General features: G+C 44.2%; 1 protein-coding gene across 4 annotated transcripts in view; it reads left to right on the forward strand.

The window, feature by feature from the left end:
- The first annotated feature begins 5139 nt into the window (after window positions 1-5139).
- KASH5 (KASH domain containing 5) overlaps window positions 5140-17790 on the forward strand; it is a 108689-nt gene continuing 96038 nt past the window's right edge. The window contains exons 1-3 of one of the 4 annotated variants that reach the window (XR_013214571.1): window positions 5140-5458; window positions 14507-14649; window positions 15978-16085. Coding sequence is in view for 3 of the 4 variants with exons in the window: in XM_077259642.1 (XP_077115757.1) it covers window positions 14529-14649; window positions 15978-16085 (229 nt within the window). In the remaining variant the exon portion in view is untranslated. Of the gene's footprint in view, window positions 5459-14492; window positions 14650-15977; window positions 16086-17790 lie in introns of all 4 variants that reach the window. The other 3 variants (XM_077259642.1, XM_077259641.1, XM_077259640.1) reach the window with 3 other exon arrangements.

Below are 17790 nucleotides of genomic sequence, written 5' to 3' on the forward strand. Positions count from 1 at the left end.
GGTACTGTGTAGTGTATATACACAGGACAGGAGGAGTGGTACTGTGCAGTGTATATATACAGGACAGGAGGAGTGGTACTCTGCAGTGTATATGGACAGGAGGAGTGGTACTTTGTAGTGTATATATACAGGACAGGAGGAGTGGTACTGTGCATTGTATATATACAGGACAGGAGGAGTGGTACTGTGCAGTGTATATATACAGGACAGGAGGAGTGGTACTGTGCAGTGTATATATACAGGACAGGAGGAGTGGTACTGTGCAGTGTATATATACAGGACAGGAGAAGCAGTACTGTGCAGTGTATATATACAGGACAGGAGGAGTGGTACTGTGCATTGTATATATACAGGACAGGAGGAGTGGTACTGTGCAGTGTATATATACAGGACAGGAGGAGTGGTACTGTGCAGTGTATATATACAGGACAGGAGGAGTGGTACTGTGCAGTGTATATATACAGGACAGGAGAAGCAGTACTGTGCAGTGTATATATACAGGGCAGGAGGAGTGGTACTGTGCAGTGTATATATACAGGACAGGAGGAGGAGTATTGTACAGTGTACATATACAGGAGGAGTGGTACTGTGCAGTGTATATATACACAGGAACGGAGGAGCGGTACTGTGTAGTGTATATACACAGGACAGGAGGAGTGGTACTGTGCAGTGTATATATACAGGACAGGAGAAGCAGTACTGTGCAGTGTATATATACAGGGCAGGAGGAGTGGTACTGTGCAGTGTATGTATACAGGACAGGAGGAGTGGTACTGTGCAGTGTATATATACAGGACAGGAGGAGTGGTACTGTGTAGTGTATATATATACAGGACAGGAGGAGTGGTACTTTGCAGTGTATATATACAGATACTTAGATTTACAGATTTACACCACGCAGGCAATATATACAGTCATATGAAAAAGTTTGGGCACCCCTATTAATCTTAAGCTTAATGTTTTATAAAAATTGTTTTTTTTGCAACAGCTATTTCAGTTTCATATATCTAATAACTGTTGGACACAGTAATGTTTCTGCCTTGAAATGAGGTTTATTGTACTAACATAGAATGTGCACTCTGCATTCAAACACAATTTGACAGGTGCATAAGTATGGGCACCCTTATCATTTTCTTGTTTTAAATACTCCTACCTACTTTTTACTGACTTACTAAAGCATTTTTTTTTGTTTTGTAACCTCATTGAGCTTTGAACTTCATAGCTAGGTGTATGCAATCGTGAGAAAAGCTACTTAAAGTGGCCACTTGCAAGTTGTTCTCCTGTTTGAATCTCCTCTGAAGAGTGGCATCATCGGCTCCTCAAAACAACTGTCAAATGATCTGAAAACAAAGATTATTCAACATAGTTGTTCAGGGGAAGGATACAAAAAGCTGTCTCAGAGGTTTAACCTGTCAATTTCCACTGTGAGGAACATAGTAAGGAAATGGAAGAACACAGGTACAGTTCTTGTTAAGGCCAGAAGTGGCAGGCCAAGAAAAACATCAGAAAGGCAGAGAAGAAGAATGGTGAGATCAGTCAAGGACAATCCTCAGGCCACCTCCAGAGATCTGCAGCATCAACTTGCTGCAGATGGTGTCACTGTGCATCGGTCAACTATACAACGCACTTTGCACAAGGAGAAGCTGTATGGGAGAGTGATGGGAAAGAAGCCGTTTCTGCAAGCACGCCACAAACAGAGTCGGCTGAGGTATGCAAAAGCACATTTGGAGAAGCCAATTTCTTTTTGGAAGAAGGTCCTGTGGACTGATGAAACCAAGATTGAGTTGTTTGGTAATACAAAAAGGCGTTATGCATGGCGGCAAAAAAACACAGTGCGTTGTATAGTTGACCGATGCACAGTGACACCATCTGCAGCAAGTTGATGCTGCAGCTCTCTGGAGATGGTCTGAGGATTGTCCTTGACTGATCTCACCATTCTTCTTCTCTGCCTTTCTGATGTTTTTCTTGGCCTGTCACTTCTGGCCTTAACAAGAACTGTACCTGTGTTCTTCCATTTCCTTACTATGTTCCTCACAGTGGAAATTGACAGGTTAAATCTCTGAGACAGCTTTTTGTATCCTTCCCCTGAACAACTATGTTGAATAATCTTTGTTTTCAGATCATTTGACAGTTGTTTTGAGGAGCCGATGATGCCACTCTTCAGAGGAGATTCAAACAGGGGAACAACTTGCAAGTGGCCACTTTAAGTAGCTTTTCTCACGATTGCATACACCTAGCTATGAAGTTCAAAGCTCAATGAGGTTACAAAACAAAAAAAAATGCTTTAATAAGTCAGTAAAAAGTAGGTAGGAGTATTTAAAACAAGAAAATGATAAGGGTGCCCATACTTATGCACCTGTCAAATTTTGTTTGAATGCAGATTGCACATTTTCTGTTAGTACAATAAACCTCATTTCAAGGCAGAATCATTACTGTGTCCAACAGTTATTAGATATATGAAACTGAAATAGCTGTTGCAAAAAAAAAAATTTTTATGAAACATTAAGCTTAAGATTTATAGGGGTGCCCAAACTTTTTCATATGACTGTATATATATCATAACTGAGCAGCACCAAATCTTTAAGGGGTTGTCTGCTACTAGGACAACCCCTAAATGTTTGGCCCTGATAAAATTATAAAGCCTACACTTGCCTCCCGTGCCAGCGTCCAGGATCAAGCAGCTCATCCTGGACTTCCTCTTCATGTTCAGTTTGTCTGAAGGCAGAGACAGTGACACCAGCGCTGATTGGCGCCGGGCATCACGTGTCACAACACATCACAGCCACTGTGGGAACGGCGCTGGCAAAGGAGGTGAGTATAGGCTTTAGTTTAAGAAGAGGTTGTCCTAGTGGGAGACAATCCCTTAAAGCAGTGGACGCTTTATTGGCCCATGTGGCAACATTTCAGTTCCATATCAGAGAAATGCTCTGTTATTGATCCGAAACATTGCCATTTGGGCCAATAAAGAGTCCGCACTTTTTTCACGATTAATCAGAGTGGTGTGTGTCTGTGTATGTATGGGTATAATATACACACACACACATAGACACACACTCACACACACATTACATAGGTGAAACTGCGACTATGGTATGTACGTTATATAGGTTATACCACTAATATACTGCGACCGCTGTGTATAGCCCATATAGGGCAGCTACAGAGAGTGTGTGTGTGTGTGTGTCTGTGTATATATATGCATACACACACTGCGGCTGGCCTATATGGGCTATACACAGCGGTCGCAGTATATTACAGTGGTATAACCTATATAACGTACATACCGTAGTCGCAGTTTCACCTATGTAATGTGTATAGACTGATAGACTGCTGTACATACATTATATAGGTGATACTGCTACTGCGGTATATAATGGCAGTATCACTTATATACTGTATATACAACAGTCAATATACATTAGACAGGTCAAACTGCAAATGCTGCATATACAATATATAGGTGATACTATGATTGCAGTGTATAGTTCCAGTATATATATACAGCAGTATCACTTATATAATGTATATACACATCAGCTGCAGTATCACCTATATAATGGATCGGATGCCGGCCGGGGATTGGTGAGGAGAGCGCTGTTCTCTTACACTGGCTCTGGCCAGCGTCAGATACAGTGAGGCTCGGGCGTCTGTGCACGCAGTGGCGGCCTTTTCAATCTTCTGCACAGGTCCAGGTGCGTGCGCTTTCCTGTTTTCCCTCACTGACAAAGGCCGCAGCTACATACGCAAGCACGAATGAGGGCTGCCATGGCCTTGGTCAGCGTGGGCACCGAGAGAGTGCGCACAAAGGCCTGTGCAGAGGATTTGAGGGGCAGGCGACCCATTTTGTAGCTCAGAGTGCTCCAGGCCCTTGATAGTTGTATACTATGGGCACAGATACACAACATTATATACACTGGATGGATCCATCCTGCACCTGGCCCTGGACATACATGCACTGTATATATACAGGGCCATGTATACAGCATGTGATGTCCAGTCACCAGGTTCAGGAGTGATCACTCCAGTGCTGGATTCTGCAGACAGTCTCTGCTCACTCTCAGTATAGGGAGATTTATTGCAGGAGACTGAACTTTCCTGGAGCCGATGACCTGGCACTGACAGGGTGACCCTGAAAGTTCAGACTCCTGCAATAAATCTGTGAGCATCAGCAGAGCGCCCGCTAATACTATAGAGGGACCGGCCCTGGACTTATCACCGGGAGGTGAGCAGCAGCGTCCATCTCCTCACCGCACACAGAGCTGAAGCTCCCCCTGATGTCAGTCTGAGTCATCCACTAGATCCTCTCCTGCAGGTAGATGCAGCCATGTTCCCTCTTCAGGAGGCCGCACACAGGGAGCAGGAGGGGGCGTGTCAGCTCCACTGTGAGTGTGATGATGCAGCTGGCCGGACATAGAGAACAGCGCCGGCCACCAGCAGCCCGAATCGCTGCTAAGTGACCGGCCCGGGGGGCACATGCCCCTTTGCCACCCCGCGCCTGGCGCCGCGCTACCCCGCATTATTAAAAAAAAAAAAACAAAAAAAAAACACACCTTGCTCAGGCGCCGCCCCCCCGCATCCTCCCGCGGCCCTGATTACCGGAACGCTGGCAGATAGAAATGTTAGTAAACGGCTGCCCCGTACCGGGTCGTACCGGCTGAATCCCACCCCTGAATAGATTCACGTTCCCTAGAAGGAACTAAACGTGATAAAAATTCTTAAAATATGAAAAGTTTGTGATGAGATTGTGGCTTCTTCCTGACATGCGCAATTGACCTCTTAGGACGCTGGTAACAGCGTTATTAAAAATGGGGCGAGTCGGGTGGCATTATAATCCCTCACAGCTGTGCAGATTATAATCAATTGACTTATTTATTAATTTTTTATCTTAATATATATATATATATATATATATATATATATATATATATATATATACCGTATATATGTGTATGTATGTATGTATGTATGTGTATATATATATATATATATATATATATATATATATATATATATATATATATATCTACACACACATAGGGATGGGGGCCTCGTCCAAAGTTTGCACTGGGGACCAATTGGATTCTAGATGCGTCGCTGCAGGACAATATATGCCATAGCAATAGAAAAAAAAATCAATGCGTTTTTTCCCCCAATTTCACCCCATTTAGGGAATTTTAGATCACCTTTTTCAATACATTATATGATAAAATAAATGGTGTGAAAACTACAACTGGTCCTGGAATAAAGCAACAGCTCCCGCTATGCCAACTTAATAAAAAAGATTGTATGTGTATTGGAAGAAGGAGGAAAAAAAGAAAATTGTCCGTGTCATGAATGGGTTACGTGACACAGATTGTTCTGGGTAGAAATTAATAAAGTTTTTACAAAAAACAAAAAAAAAGATCCTTATGTACTGTGTGCAGTGCTGTGAGGTTGTCCTTGCGCTGTCTCTCCTGAGGTAATTCTCGCCCTTCTTAGTGATACGTGTATGTCTGGTAATATCTGTCCCTGTGGAGACCTATTTCCTCTCAGCCCCAGAACGTACACAAATCTACACTCTAATGGCGGCTTTACAGACAAGGGCCGGCGGCCATCTTGCTCAGTGAAATATGAGGCCCATTATCACTGGTTACCACATAGCCTGTTGCTAGGCAACTAGCCAGTATTACACGGATGCGGCCTACAGATATGTCTAAAATAAAAAATATGAAATTATTAGATTTACACGTAGAAAGACTTGGATGAGATTTGTTCAGGCCTCGTCTGCTTTTATAATTGGCAGCAGATTCTTCAAATAAACATCAGAAAATTTGCAGCATTTCCAAATCATTAGGATATCCATTTTCCGGGTTGAAAAGGGGCTACTTTTTCCTAAATTCTAGCATTTGGGGGCTAAAAAAAATAATGTTTGCTAGCTTTTTATTAAATGTTTAGCTCCTTCTTCCATCTATAGTCTCCGTGCTGCGCTGGGTAAATTTTATATATATATATATATATATATATATATATATATATATATATATATTTTTTTTTTTTTTTTTAATTAAGTCCATATATATTTGGACAGAGGCAACATTTTTCTAATTTTGGTTGTAGACATTACCACAATGAATTTTAAATAAAGCAATTCAGATGCAGTTGAAGTTCAGACTTTCAGCTTTCATTTGAGGGTATCCACATTAAAATTGGATGAAGGGTTTAGGCGGTTCAGCTCCTTAACATGTGCCACCCTGTTTTTAAAGGGACCAAAAGTAGTTGGACAGATTAAATAATTGTAAATAAAATGTTCATTTCTAGTACTTGGTTGAAAGCCCTTTGTTGGCAATGACTGCCTGAAGTCTTGAACTCATGGACATCACCAGACGCTGTGTTTCCTCCTTTTTGATGCTCTGCCAGGCCTTCACTGCGGTGGTTTTCAGTTGCTGTTTGCTTGTGGGCCTTTCTGTCTGAAGTTTAGTCTTTAACAAGTGAAATGCTGCTCAATTGGGTTGAGATTAGGTGACTGACTTGGCCATTCAAGAATATTCCACTTCTTTGCTTTAATAAACTCCTGGGTTGCTTTGGCTTTATGTTTTGGGTCATTGTCCATCTGTAGTATGAAACGGCGATCAATCAGATTGGCTGCATTTGGCTGGATCTGAGCACACAGTCCAAATATAATATATTTATATATATATATATATATATATATATATATATATATATATATATATATATATATATATATATATATATATATATATATATATATATATATATATATTCCAAACATACATATCCTAATCATACTAACAAAGAGAACCATAATGCCGGGTCATATTTTTGACACACGATAAATGTTGTAAAATACAATAGAATAAAAAACATTCCTCTTGTAAAAAAAATAATAAAATAAAATTAAAAGCTACATTAGCGGAAAACAAACAAACAAAAAATCGCCCTGTTACAAAGGCGTTAAGATGGAGATGGAGAAATATCACGTTTTCTTCAGTATGCTATGTTAAAGTAAAGAAAGTACACTTGTAATGATGGAGAAAAAAATAAATAAATCAGTCCCCTTCTCACTCTGGCAGCTGAAAATCTGTTCCAATCACACTCCCTGACTGAACAAGTCAGTACTTTACTGTCTTATACAGCATATGCTCCCCTCCTTCATTGACAAAAAGGGTAGAAGGCGATCCCTATAGGATACTTTGCAGTAAGCGCTGTCTGTATGTCAGGAGAGCGACTGAGCAGGTGTGTCCCTCCAGCACTGGATCAATTGGTGGACATACTTTGAACAACAGGTGGTGTCATACTATTTAATGTCATAAGTAGGGATGAGCAGACCAATGGAAGTTTGGGTTCGTCATGAACTTTAACCCGAACTTTAACCAGAACCCGAACCCCACAGAAGTCAATAGGACCTAAACTTTGGTGTTGTAAAATGGTTGCAGTGAGTGCTAGATGGATGCCAATGCTCTCTCTCTCCTCCCGGACTTCCCCCAGAACTACGAACACCAAAATGGACCTTTCAGAGTTCACCATCAGCCATTAGGTGACCGGTATGAAACCCCAAACTTTAAAGTTCGGGTTCGCTCATCTCTAGTCATAAGCTTTCACTCAACTGTTTCTTTATCATGTAAATGGAAAACATGGCTTAATTTTTTTATGATCTTTGAAAATAGAATTTAATGGTGTACTTCATGAATGGGTTTTGTCGGACAGTGATTGAGCACTTCTGCGATTTGTCGCTTGTTAAAATTTTTTTGAGATATTAACACTTTTCTTTTGTTTACAAGTAGTTGCCTAGGAGACCGACCACTGCTGCTGTCTGGCACTGCGATGAAGCTTGCCAGCATTAGGAGGGAACAGCGAGCTCCAGTGATCCCGGACAACTTCAAAACTGTGCTTTTAGGCTTAATAGAAAAGAGTGTGCAACCACTCGGCATTTTCTGCTGTCTAGCAGCAGTGGTCGGTCTCCAAGGCAACAAGATGTGAACAAAAGAAAAGTGTTAATAGTATGGTTGAGCGACTTTTACTTTTTCAGGATCGAGTCGGGTTTCGCGAAACCCGACTTTGTCAAAAGTCGGGTCGGGTGAAATCGACCGATCATTGCGAAAAGTCGGGGGCCGACTGAAACACGAAACCCAATGCAAGTCAATGGGGAATAAAAGTCGGCAGTGAGTGGAGGACAGGAAAACACCTACAGAGCCCATTTTAATGTCAAAAACATCAATTATTGTTACTTAAGCTTGTCAATCTTAATTAACCTTATAATAATAGTTAGGTTTTGAAAATTGGGGGTCATTTGGTTAAAGTTGTGGGGGGGGGAGGGCTGGCTCAATTTTTTCTTGGGCCCAGGAAATGTGGAATACGTCATGGCGGTGGAGCAGGGAGAGGTAAGTATTTCAACTTTGCAGGTGCTGTGATCCAGAGCAAGCAGGGGGGCCCACTCGTTCGCATTGGCACTGGCACAGGGCCCCTCAAAGTACGGCGTTGTGTTTGACGGCGAGGCGCCTCCCACCGGCAGTGACACTTTTGCGTACTATGACGGGCCCTGTGACAGTGACGTCGCCAACGAGTATGCCCCCCCACCTGATGAAGGAACCTGCACTTTCATATGCACCTTCCTCTTTGTCCCCGTGTAAGGTGGTATAGTATGCGGGAAGGGGGACCTGACTTTCAGCAGGGTCAGATTCTGGCTGTGTAGAGTGCAAGGGGAATGTAGTGGTCTGGGTCAATGTACCAGCAGACCCATCAAGCAGTGGCTGGGTAATAGGCAGGATGAGGAGGAAACACAGATATAGGCCCAAAATAAAAAAGGAGGCTTAAAGCAGAAAAAAATTGGTAACAGGAGTAAACAGGCAGCATTGCTTTGTTCAGTGGAGGACAACAACAAGCAGCAGCAGACACTGTTAGTAAGGCCCAACCAAACTAGTAGGGCAAATACAGTTTCAAATTCTAAATACAGGCCGAAAGCCTGTAGATTGAAACTCAGCTTTGTTTCTTTGAGGAAACCAAGAGGCAGCAGCAGACGTCACTAGGCCCAAACCAAGAACCAGGCCAAATGCAGTTTCATATTGTTGATAGAGGCCGAAAGCCTGTAGATTGAAACTCAGCTTTGTTTCTTTGCGGAAACCAAGAGGCAGCAGCAGACGTCACTAGGCCCAAACCAAGAACCAGGCCAAATGCAGTTTCATATTATTGATAGAGGCCGAAAGCCTGTAGATTGAAACTCAGCTTTGTTTCTTTGAGGAAACCAAGAGGCAGCAGCAGACGTCACTAGGCCCAAACCAAGAACCAGGCCAAATGCAGTTTCATATTGTTGATAGAGGCCGAAAGCCTGTATATTCAAACTCAGCTTTGTTTAGTAGAGGTAGAGTGGGCGCACCCACCTGTCCAGGCTAACGGCACTTGCACGGGTGCTTGCGCCAAGTGGTGACCACGGTCCTGTGGGGGGAGTCAGCCCATTTAGGGAGGTATAAAAATGGCCTACGGTGGACATTCAGCAGCTGCAAATGGAGGAATTGGCAAAGTCAGTAAGAGGAGGGCAAAAGCGAGTCATTTATCACCCAAGCTACGTGTCAGCAGGGGAAGGTGGGGCAAAAGAATTGGCACTCCATTATTGGTTCATTTTAATGAAGGTTAGATCATCTACATTTTGGGTAGCCAGACGTGTCCTTTTTTCAGTCAGTATTGAACCAGCAGCACTGAAGACTCTTTCTGAAAGCACACTGGCAGCAGGGCAAGCGAGCTCCTGTAATGCATATTCTGCCAATTCGGGCCAGGTGTCTAGTTTAGATGCCCAGTAATCAAAGGGGAATGACCTGTGAGGGAGAACATCGATAAGGGATGAAAAATAGTTTGTAACCATACTGGACAAATGCTGTCTCCTGTCACTTTGAATAGATGCAGCAGTCCCTGTTGTGTCAGCGGTCATTGAAAAATCACTCCACAACCTTGTCAAACAAACCCCTCTGTCCAACGCCACTTCGGATTTCGGCACCTCTAGCACCTCTGTCATGTTGCCCCCTACGGCAAGTGTGAGGACCATTACCGCCTCTGTGTGCTGGGAATGCCTGAACCAAACGGTCTACAAGAGTTGCTTGTTTGGTAGCCAATATTTGCTCAAGGTTCTCATGTGGCATGATGTTTTGCATTTTCCCTTTATAGCGTGGATCCAGGAGGCAGGCCAACCAGTAATCGTCATCGATCATCATTTTGACAATGCGGAGGTCCCATTTTAGAATACGCAAGGCATACTCAGCCATGTGGGCCAATGTTCCTGGTGTCAATTCACTGGTCCTGCTGGGTTGAGGAGCACTTTCTTGGAAATCCACATCACAAGTGTCCCGCAAGAAACCTGTACCTGACCTTGCAACGCCACCAGTTTCAAGTGGCCCCTGAGAAGCATCCTCCTCCCATACATAGTCATCCCCATCATCCTTCTCCTCATCCTCTTCGACCGCCACCTCGTCCTGGACAGTTCCCTGACCAGACAATGGCTGACAGTCATCAAGGATTCCCTCCTCATCGGCTGCAGACGCCAGCTCCTTGATGTGCGTCAAACTTTGCATCAGCAGACGCATAAGTGGGATGCTCATGCTTATGATGGCGTCGTCTGCACTTGCCAGCCATGTGCATTCCTCGAAACACTGAAGGACTTGACAGAGGTCTTGTAGCTTGGACCACTGCACACCAGACAACTCCATGTCTGCCATCCAACTGCCTGCCCGTGTATGCGTATCCTCCCACAAATACATGACAGCACGCCTCTGTTCACACAGCCTCTGAACCATGTGCAGTGTGGAGTTCCACCTTGTTGCAACGTCGATAATTAGGCGGTGCTGTGGAAGATTGAGCGATCGCTGATGGTTCAGCATACGGCTGGAGTGTACGGGCGACCGGCGGATGTGCGAGCAAAGTCTTCGCACCTTCAGGAGCAGGGCTGGTAACTCCGGATAATTTTTAACAAAGCACTGTACCACCAGGTTCAAAGTGTGAGCCAGGCAAGGTATGTGTTTGAGTTGTGAAAGGGCTATGGCAGCCATAAAATTCCTTCCATTATCACTGACTACCTTGCCTGCCTCAAGATGTACACTGCCCAGCCATGACTGAGTTTCTTGCTGCAAGAACTCGGCCAGAACTTCCGCGGTGTGTCTGTTGTCGCCCAAACACTTCATTTCAAACACGGCCTGCTGACGCTTCCCACTAGCTGTTCCGTAATGGGACACCTCATGTGCAACACTGGCAGCTGCGGATGGAGTGGTCGTGCGACAGCGCTCTGTGGATGAGCTTTCGCTTCTGGAGGAGGAGGAGGAGGAGGAGGAGGAGGTGGGGTGGCGAACGTCTACAGCCAACTGTTTCCTAGATCATGGGCTAGGCAGAACTGTCCCACTATTGCTGTCCCCTGTGGACCCTGCATCCACGACATTAACCCAGTGCGCCGTGATGGACACGTAATGTCCCTGGCCATGCCTACTGGTCCATGCATCTGTTGTAAGGTGCACCTTCCCACTGACAGACTGCCTCAGTGCATGGACAATGCGGTCTTTGACATGCTGGTGGAGGGCTGGGATGGCTTTTCTCGCAAAGAAGTGGTGACTGGGTAGGTCATAGCGTGGTACTGCGTAGGCCATCAGGGCTTTGAAAGCTTCGCTTTCAACCAACCGGTAGGGCATCATCTCTAACGAGATAAGTCTGGCAATGTGGGCGTTCAAACCCTGTGTACGCGGATGACAGGATGAGTACTTTCGTTTCCTAACAAGAGTCTCTTCTAGGGTGAGCTGGACTGGAGAGCTGCCTATGGTGGAACTAGCGGTGGTGGTGGTTGTGGACATGGCAGATTGAGAGTGAGTTGGTGATGTTGGCCTACATACAGTGTTTCCTACCAATAACCTTCTGACTCCCTGACTGCTTTGGCCTAGCGACGATCCCTCTACATTTGCTGCTGGTGTCCTAACCGGTGGGCCTACAGTGAGGGAAGCAATGTTGTGGTGCTGACTACCTTCATTCAGACCTGGTGCACCAACGGTATGGGACGTTAGGTAGTTAGTCCAGGCTTGCAAGTGCATGCTGTTTAAATGTCTACGCATGCACGTTGTATTTAAATTGTTAAGAATCTTCCCTCTGCTAAAGGTCTTTGAGCATTTTTTACAGATCACTTTTGACTGATCATTGGGATCTTGGTCAAAAAAATGCCACACTGCACTCTTCCTACTATGGAATTCCTTTTCAGGCATTGCACGCTGTGCAACTTTCACATGATGGCCACGCTGTCCTAAAACTGGTTTTGTCAAACGTTTTTTGCCTGATACGGGCCTGCCAGATGACAGCTGTTGCAATGTAGATTGGTGCTGCTGTGGATAACCCTCCTCCGCTTCTGAGCTACTGGCAGCGCCACCCTCTTCCCCCAATGGCTGCCAATCTGGGTCAACAACTGGGTCATCTATCACTTCCTCCTCCTCAATGTCATATGCACCTTCCTCAGTGTCACCGTGTAAGGTGCTATAGCGTTCGGGACAGGGCACCATAGTCTCATCAGGGTCAGATTCTGGCTCAGCAAACTGCGAGGGCAATGTAGTGATCTGACTCAATGGAACAGCATCATAATCTAGCTGTGGCTGTGCATCAGTGCACTCCATGTCCGATTCTTCTAGTAATGGGCAGGGTACAATTTCCCTTTCTAACCCAGGCACGGTATGTGTAAAGAGCTCCATGGAGTAACCTGTTGTGTCGCCTGACGCATCCTTCACTTTTGGTTTGGGAGAAGGACACAAGGAAGCGTCTTGTTCCTGACCGGGAGCATCCACTGACGACTGGCTGCTGTGACATTTTGAACTTTGGGAAGAGGAGGCCAAAGAGCTAGAGGCTGAGTCAGCAAGGAAAGCCAAAACTTTTTCCTGCTGCTCCGGCTTTAAAAGCTGTTTTCCTACTCCCAGGTAAGGGAGCCTTCGAGGCCTTGTGTAGCCAGACGATGATGCAGGCTCAACACCTCCAGCCTTAGGTGCTACTGTGCTTTTGCCACTACCACCAGATGCAGCACCACCATCAGTACCAGGTGACAACCCCCGCCCACGGCCTCTTCCACCAGACTTCCTCATTTTTTGGGGGGAGACACAGAACCACAACTCTGGCCCTGTGGTATAACAGTAAACTATGAACGTGGCAGAAAGTGGCTGCCTGATATATATGACACACTAGCAGTACAGCAGAATATACACTGTGTGCGAATTTTAATCTCCCTTTTTTGGGGGGGGAGACACAGAACCACAACTCTGGCCCAGTGGTATAACAGTAAACTATGAATGTGGCAGAAAGTGGCTGCCTGATATATACGACACACTAGCAGTACAGCAGAATATACACTGTGTGCGAATTTTAATCTCCCTTTTTTTTTGGGGGGGACACAGAACCACAACTCTGGCCCAGTGGTATAACAGTAAACTATGAACGTGGCAGAAAGTGGCTGCCTGATATATACGACACACTAGCAGTACAGCAGAATATACACTGTGTGCAAATTTTATTCTCCCTCTTTTTTGGGGGGAGACACAGAACCACAACTCTGGCCCAGTGGTATAACACAACACTATGAACGTGCCAGAAAGTGGCTGGAATTATTATTTTAAAAAAAACAAAAAACAACAAGCTCCCTACAATGAGCTCAGGACAAGTATGGCAGCAATAAAAAGGACTGCTGAACACAAAAATGTGGACAAATAAACAAGATAGGTAACTGTGCAGAAAGGAGCAACAGGAATTTTGCTTTTAAAAAAGCAGTTGGTTTGCACAGCACCGTGCACACAGCTATGCAGGTGATGCACTAAAATACGACCTCCACTGTCCCTGCACAAAAAGGTGGTGTGGGACAGTGAAAATCGCTCCAGCACAAGCGATTTGGGGGTTTATATTTCCTCCCTAACTCTGTCCCTGCTTCTGACTAACTGCAGCAACACCTCTCCCTATGCTCAGATCGGCAGAAGTAAGATGGCGGTCGGCGTGCATGCCCCTTTATAGCCCCTGTGACGCCACAGACAGCAAGCCAATCACTGCCATGCCCTTCTCTAAGATGGTGGGGACCGAGACCTATGTCATCACGCTGCCCACACTCTGCGTCCTCCTTCATTGGATGAAAAACGGCGGTGACAGCGTAATATGAAACGCGACTTTGGCGCTCTGATCGTGTACCGCATGGCCGATCCCACACTAGGATCGGTTCGGGTTTCATGAAACCCGACTTTACCTAAAAGTCACCGATTTATGAAAATGACCGATCCGTTTCGCTCAACCCTAGTTAATAGCTCAGGAATGGTTGATAATTTTAATAAGCAGTAAATTGCAAAATTGCTTGTATTTACAAGAACTATCCAGCAATACTCTTATGGAGATGGAAATTACCCTTTAAGGCTTAATCTAATTAAAACAAGAAAAGCTTAACCGACAATGTACTGTAGACCGCTGTACGTCTTACTGGTCCGAGAGGCAACTGAACTTATTATATGTAATAGGTTTTGTTTTTCAGGATTATACCATTATAAGGAACAATGACTGAGGAAATTATTGACAGCGAGACCACCATGAACATAGCAGCATCATCTAGAAATCATAGTGAGCTGACTGTACTGGAGTCTGAATGCTGGGGTACAGACGATTCCTCAAAGCTCGGTATGAAGCCCATCAGTGAAGATGGAATATATTACACATATTTATAATCATCATTAACAGGACTTAATATATGAAGAATAAGAAGTTGGCAAATAAAACTTGTTTTTAAGCATAAAGCACTGAAAGTGATTGAAAGGATACTTCACATCTTGTACATTTATGTATACCTCCCAACCATCCTGAATCTAGCAGGACAGTCCTGAATTTGGGAAGCTGTTTCGCTGTCCTATGGGGTCAGGGGTACGTGCAGTCTTCAACTGCATCTTAATATGGCTATGGGGACATCATATTGTGTGGAAGGGACTGTGGGAACATACAGTAAGACTGTGTGGGAGGAACTATGGGGAAATCATCCTGTGTGGGGAGGAACTGTAGGGGCATCATACTATGTGAGAGACGTGTGAGGCACTATGGGGACATTTTACTATTACTGGATGTGGGGGAATCATACTGTGTGGGAGTGCTGCGGTGACATCATACTTTGGGGGCATCATGAGTGATTGACTTTGGGGACATCATAATGAGTGTGGTGGACTCTGGGAACATCATTCTGTGGAGGGGAGATTCAGGGGAATAATACTTTGGCTGGGGAACTGTGGGGACTTCATACTGTGTGGGTGGGACTGTGGAGACATCATATTCTATGGAGGGGAGATATGGGGACATACTGTGTAGAGGGAAAATGTGGAGGCATCATATTTTGCTTTTGAGTATGAGGGAGCATCATACAGTGGGTGGGGGAGGCTTTGGGTGCATCATACTATGTGAAGGGGCTGTAAGGACATCATATTGTGGGGGCAGCATACTATGTGTCCCTCCTTCATGACTTTTAATGTTGGATGGTATGCTTTTATGGTCTATCCAGCAGAGCAGTGGTCAGAGATAACTATTTGACATTGCATTTTGGCATTGAAGCTATGCTGTTCACGTTCAGTCAGATAGTTCCCCGCTAGGGAGTCTCATTTTTAATCTCTTCTTTTGGTGGATGCAAAATATTTGCTCTCTTCCTTTGGTCCCTGGCTGGATCTTCAAACTAACAGTCTTGCATCCAATAACTGATTCTTGCTGACACTGGTTTTGGCAGTATGGATCTACTGACAGGTTCCCTTTAAACAGATGAACAGTTCCACTGCATCTTCAGATCATATAGATGTGTTCCTCCTACGCAGTGGTTGAGTCTCTCCCCATTCATTACAAATATGACTCTATAACATAATCTGCACCAGTGTGACATGTGTATAATCTAATGCCCTTTTGTAAGGAAATTGCTCCTGTTATCTTGTTGTAGAGGTCCAGTAATGAAGGATCTTCTTCAACTCTCCTTATAGATGCTTCCCAGAAATACCTTGGGCAAACAAGCAATTTCAATTTATCCTTTATTTATGAAGAGGAGATACTTGACAGTGTTTTTCAAGCGTGTGATGTAGAGGAAAGAGGTAAGAGATTCATATCCAGGCCAGAGATGTTTCCACGACCTTCATATCATGAATAATCTACACTATATGTAGGAAAGGTAAACTGGGATGACACAATATACAGGTCCTTCTCAAAAAATTAGCATATAGTGTTAAATTTCATTATTTACCATAATGTAATGATTACAATTAAACTTTCATATATTATAGATTCATTATCCACCAACTGAAATTTGTCAGGTCTTTTATTGTTTTAATACTGATGATTTTGGCCTACAACTCCTGATAACCCAAAAAACCTGTCTCAATAAATTAGCATATCAAGAAAAGGTTCTCTAAATGACCTATTACCCTAATCTTCTGAATCAACTAATTAACTCTAAACACATGCAAAAGATACCTGAGGCTTTTAAAAACTCCCTGCCTGGTTCATTACTCAAAACCCCCATCATGGGTAAGACTAGCGACCTGACAGATGTCAAGAAGGCCATCATTGACACCCTCAAGCAAGAGGGTAAGACCCAGAAAGAAATTTCTCAACAAATAGGCTGTTCCCAGAGTGCTGTATCAAGGCACCTCAATGGTAAGTCTGTTGGAAGGAAACAATGTGGCAGAAAACGCTGTACAACGAGAAGAGGTGACCGGACCCTGAGGAAGATTGTGGAGAAGGACCGATTCCAGACCTTGGGGAACCTGAGGAAGCAGTGGACTGAGTCTGGTGTGGCTACAGGTGCCGCATTCCCCAGGTAAAGCCACTTTTGAACCATAAACAGCGGCAGAAGCGCCTGACCTGGGCTACAGAGAAGCAGCACTGGACTGTTGCTAAGTGGTCCCAAGTACTTTTTTCTGATGAAAGCAAATTTTGCATGTCATTCGGAAATCAAGGTGCCAGAGTCTGGAGGAAGACTGGGGAGAAGGAAATGCCAAAATGCCTGAAGTCCAGTGTCAAGTACCCACAGTCAGTGATGGTGTGGGGTGCCATGTCAGCTGCTGGTGTTGGTCCACTGTGTTTCATCAAGGGCAGGGTCAATGCAGCTAGCTATCAGGAGATTTTGGAGCACTTCATGCTTCCATCGGCTGAAATGCTTTATGGAGATGAAGATTTCATTTTTCAGCACGACCTGGCACCTGCTCACAGTGCCAAAACCACTGGTAAATGGTTTACTGACCATGGTATTACTGTGCTCAATTGGCCTGCCAACTCTCCTGACCTGAACCCCATAGAGAATCTGTGGGATATTGTGAAGAGAAAGTTGAGAGACGCAAGACCCAACACTCTGGATGAGCTTAAGGCCGCTATTGAAGCATCCTGGGCCGCCATAACATCTCAGCAGTGTCACAGGCTGATTGCCTCCATGCCACGCCGCATTGAAGCAGTCATTTCTGCCAAAGGATTCCCGACAAAGTATTGAGTGCATAACTGAACATTATTATTTGATGTTTTTTTTGTTTGTTATTAAAAAACACTTTTATTTGATTGGACGGGTGAAATATGCTAATTTATTGAGACAGGTTTTTTGGGTTATCAGGAGTTGTAGGCCAAAATCATCAGTACTAAAACAATAAAAGACCTGACAAATTTCAGTTGGTGGATAATGAATCTATAATATATGAAAGTTTAATTGTAATCATTACATTATGGTAAATAATGAAATTTAACACTATATGCTAATTTTTTGAGAAGGACCTGTATGTTCTGTTAAAGTTCTATATAATCTTGTAAAAG

Source organism: Ranitomeya variabilis, chromosome 4 (assembly GCF_051348905.1).
Source record: "Ranitomeya variabilis isolate aRanVar5 chromosome 4, aRanVar5.hap1, whole genome shotgun sequence".
Lineage (NCBI taxonomy): Eukaryota > Metazoa > Chordata > Amphibia > Anura > Dendrobatidae > Ranitomeya > Ranitomeya variabilis.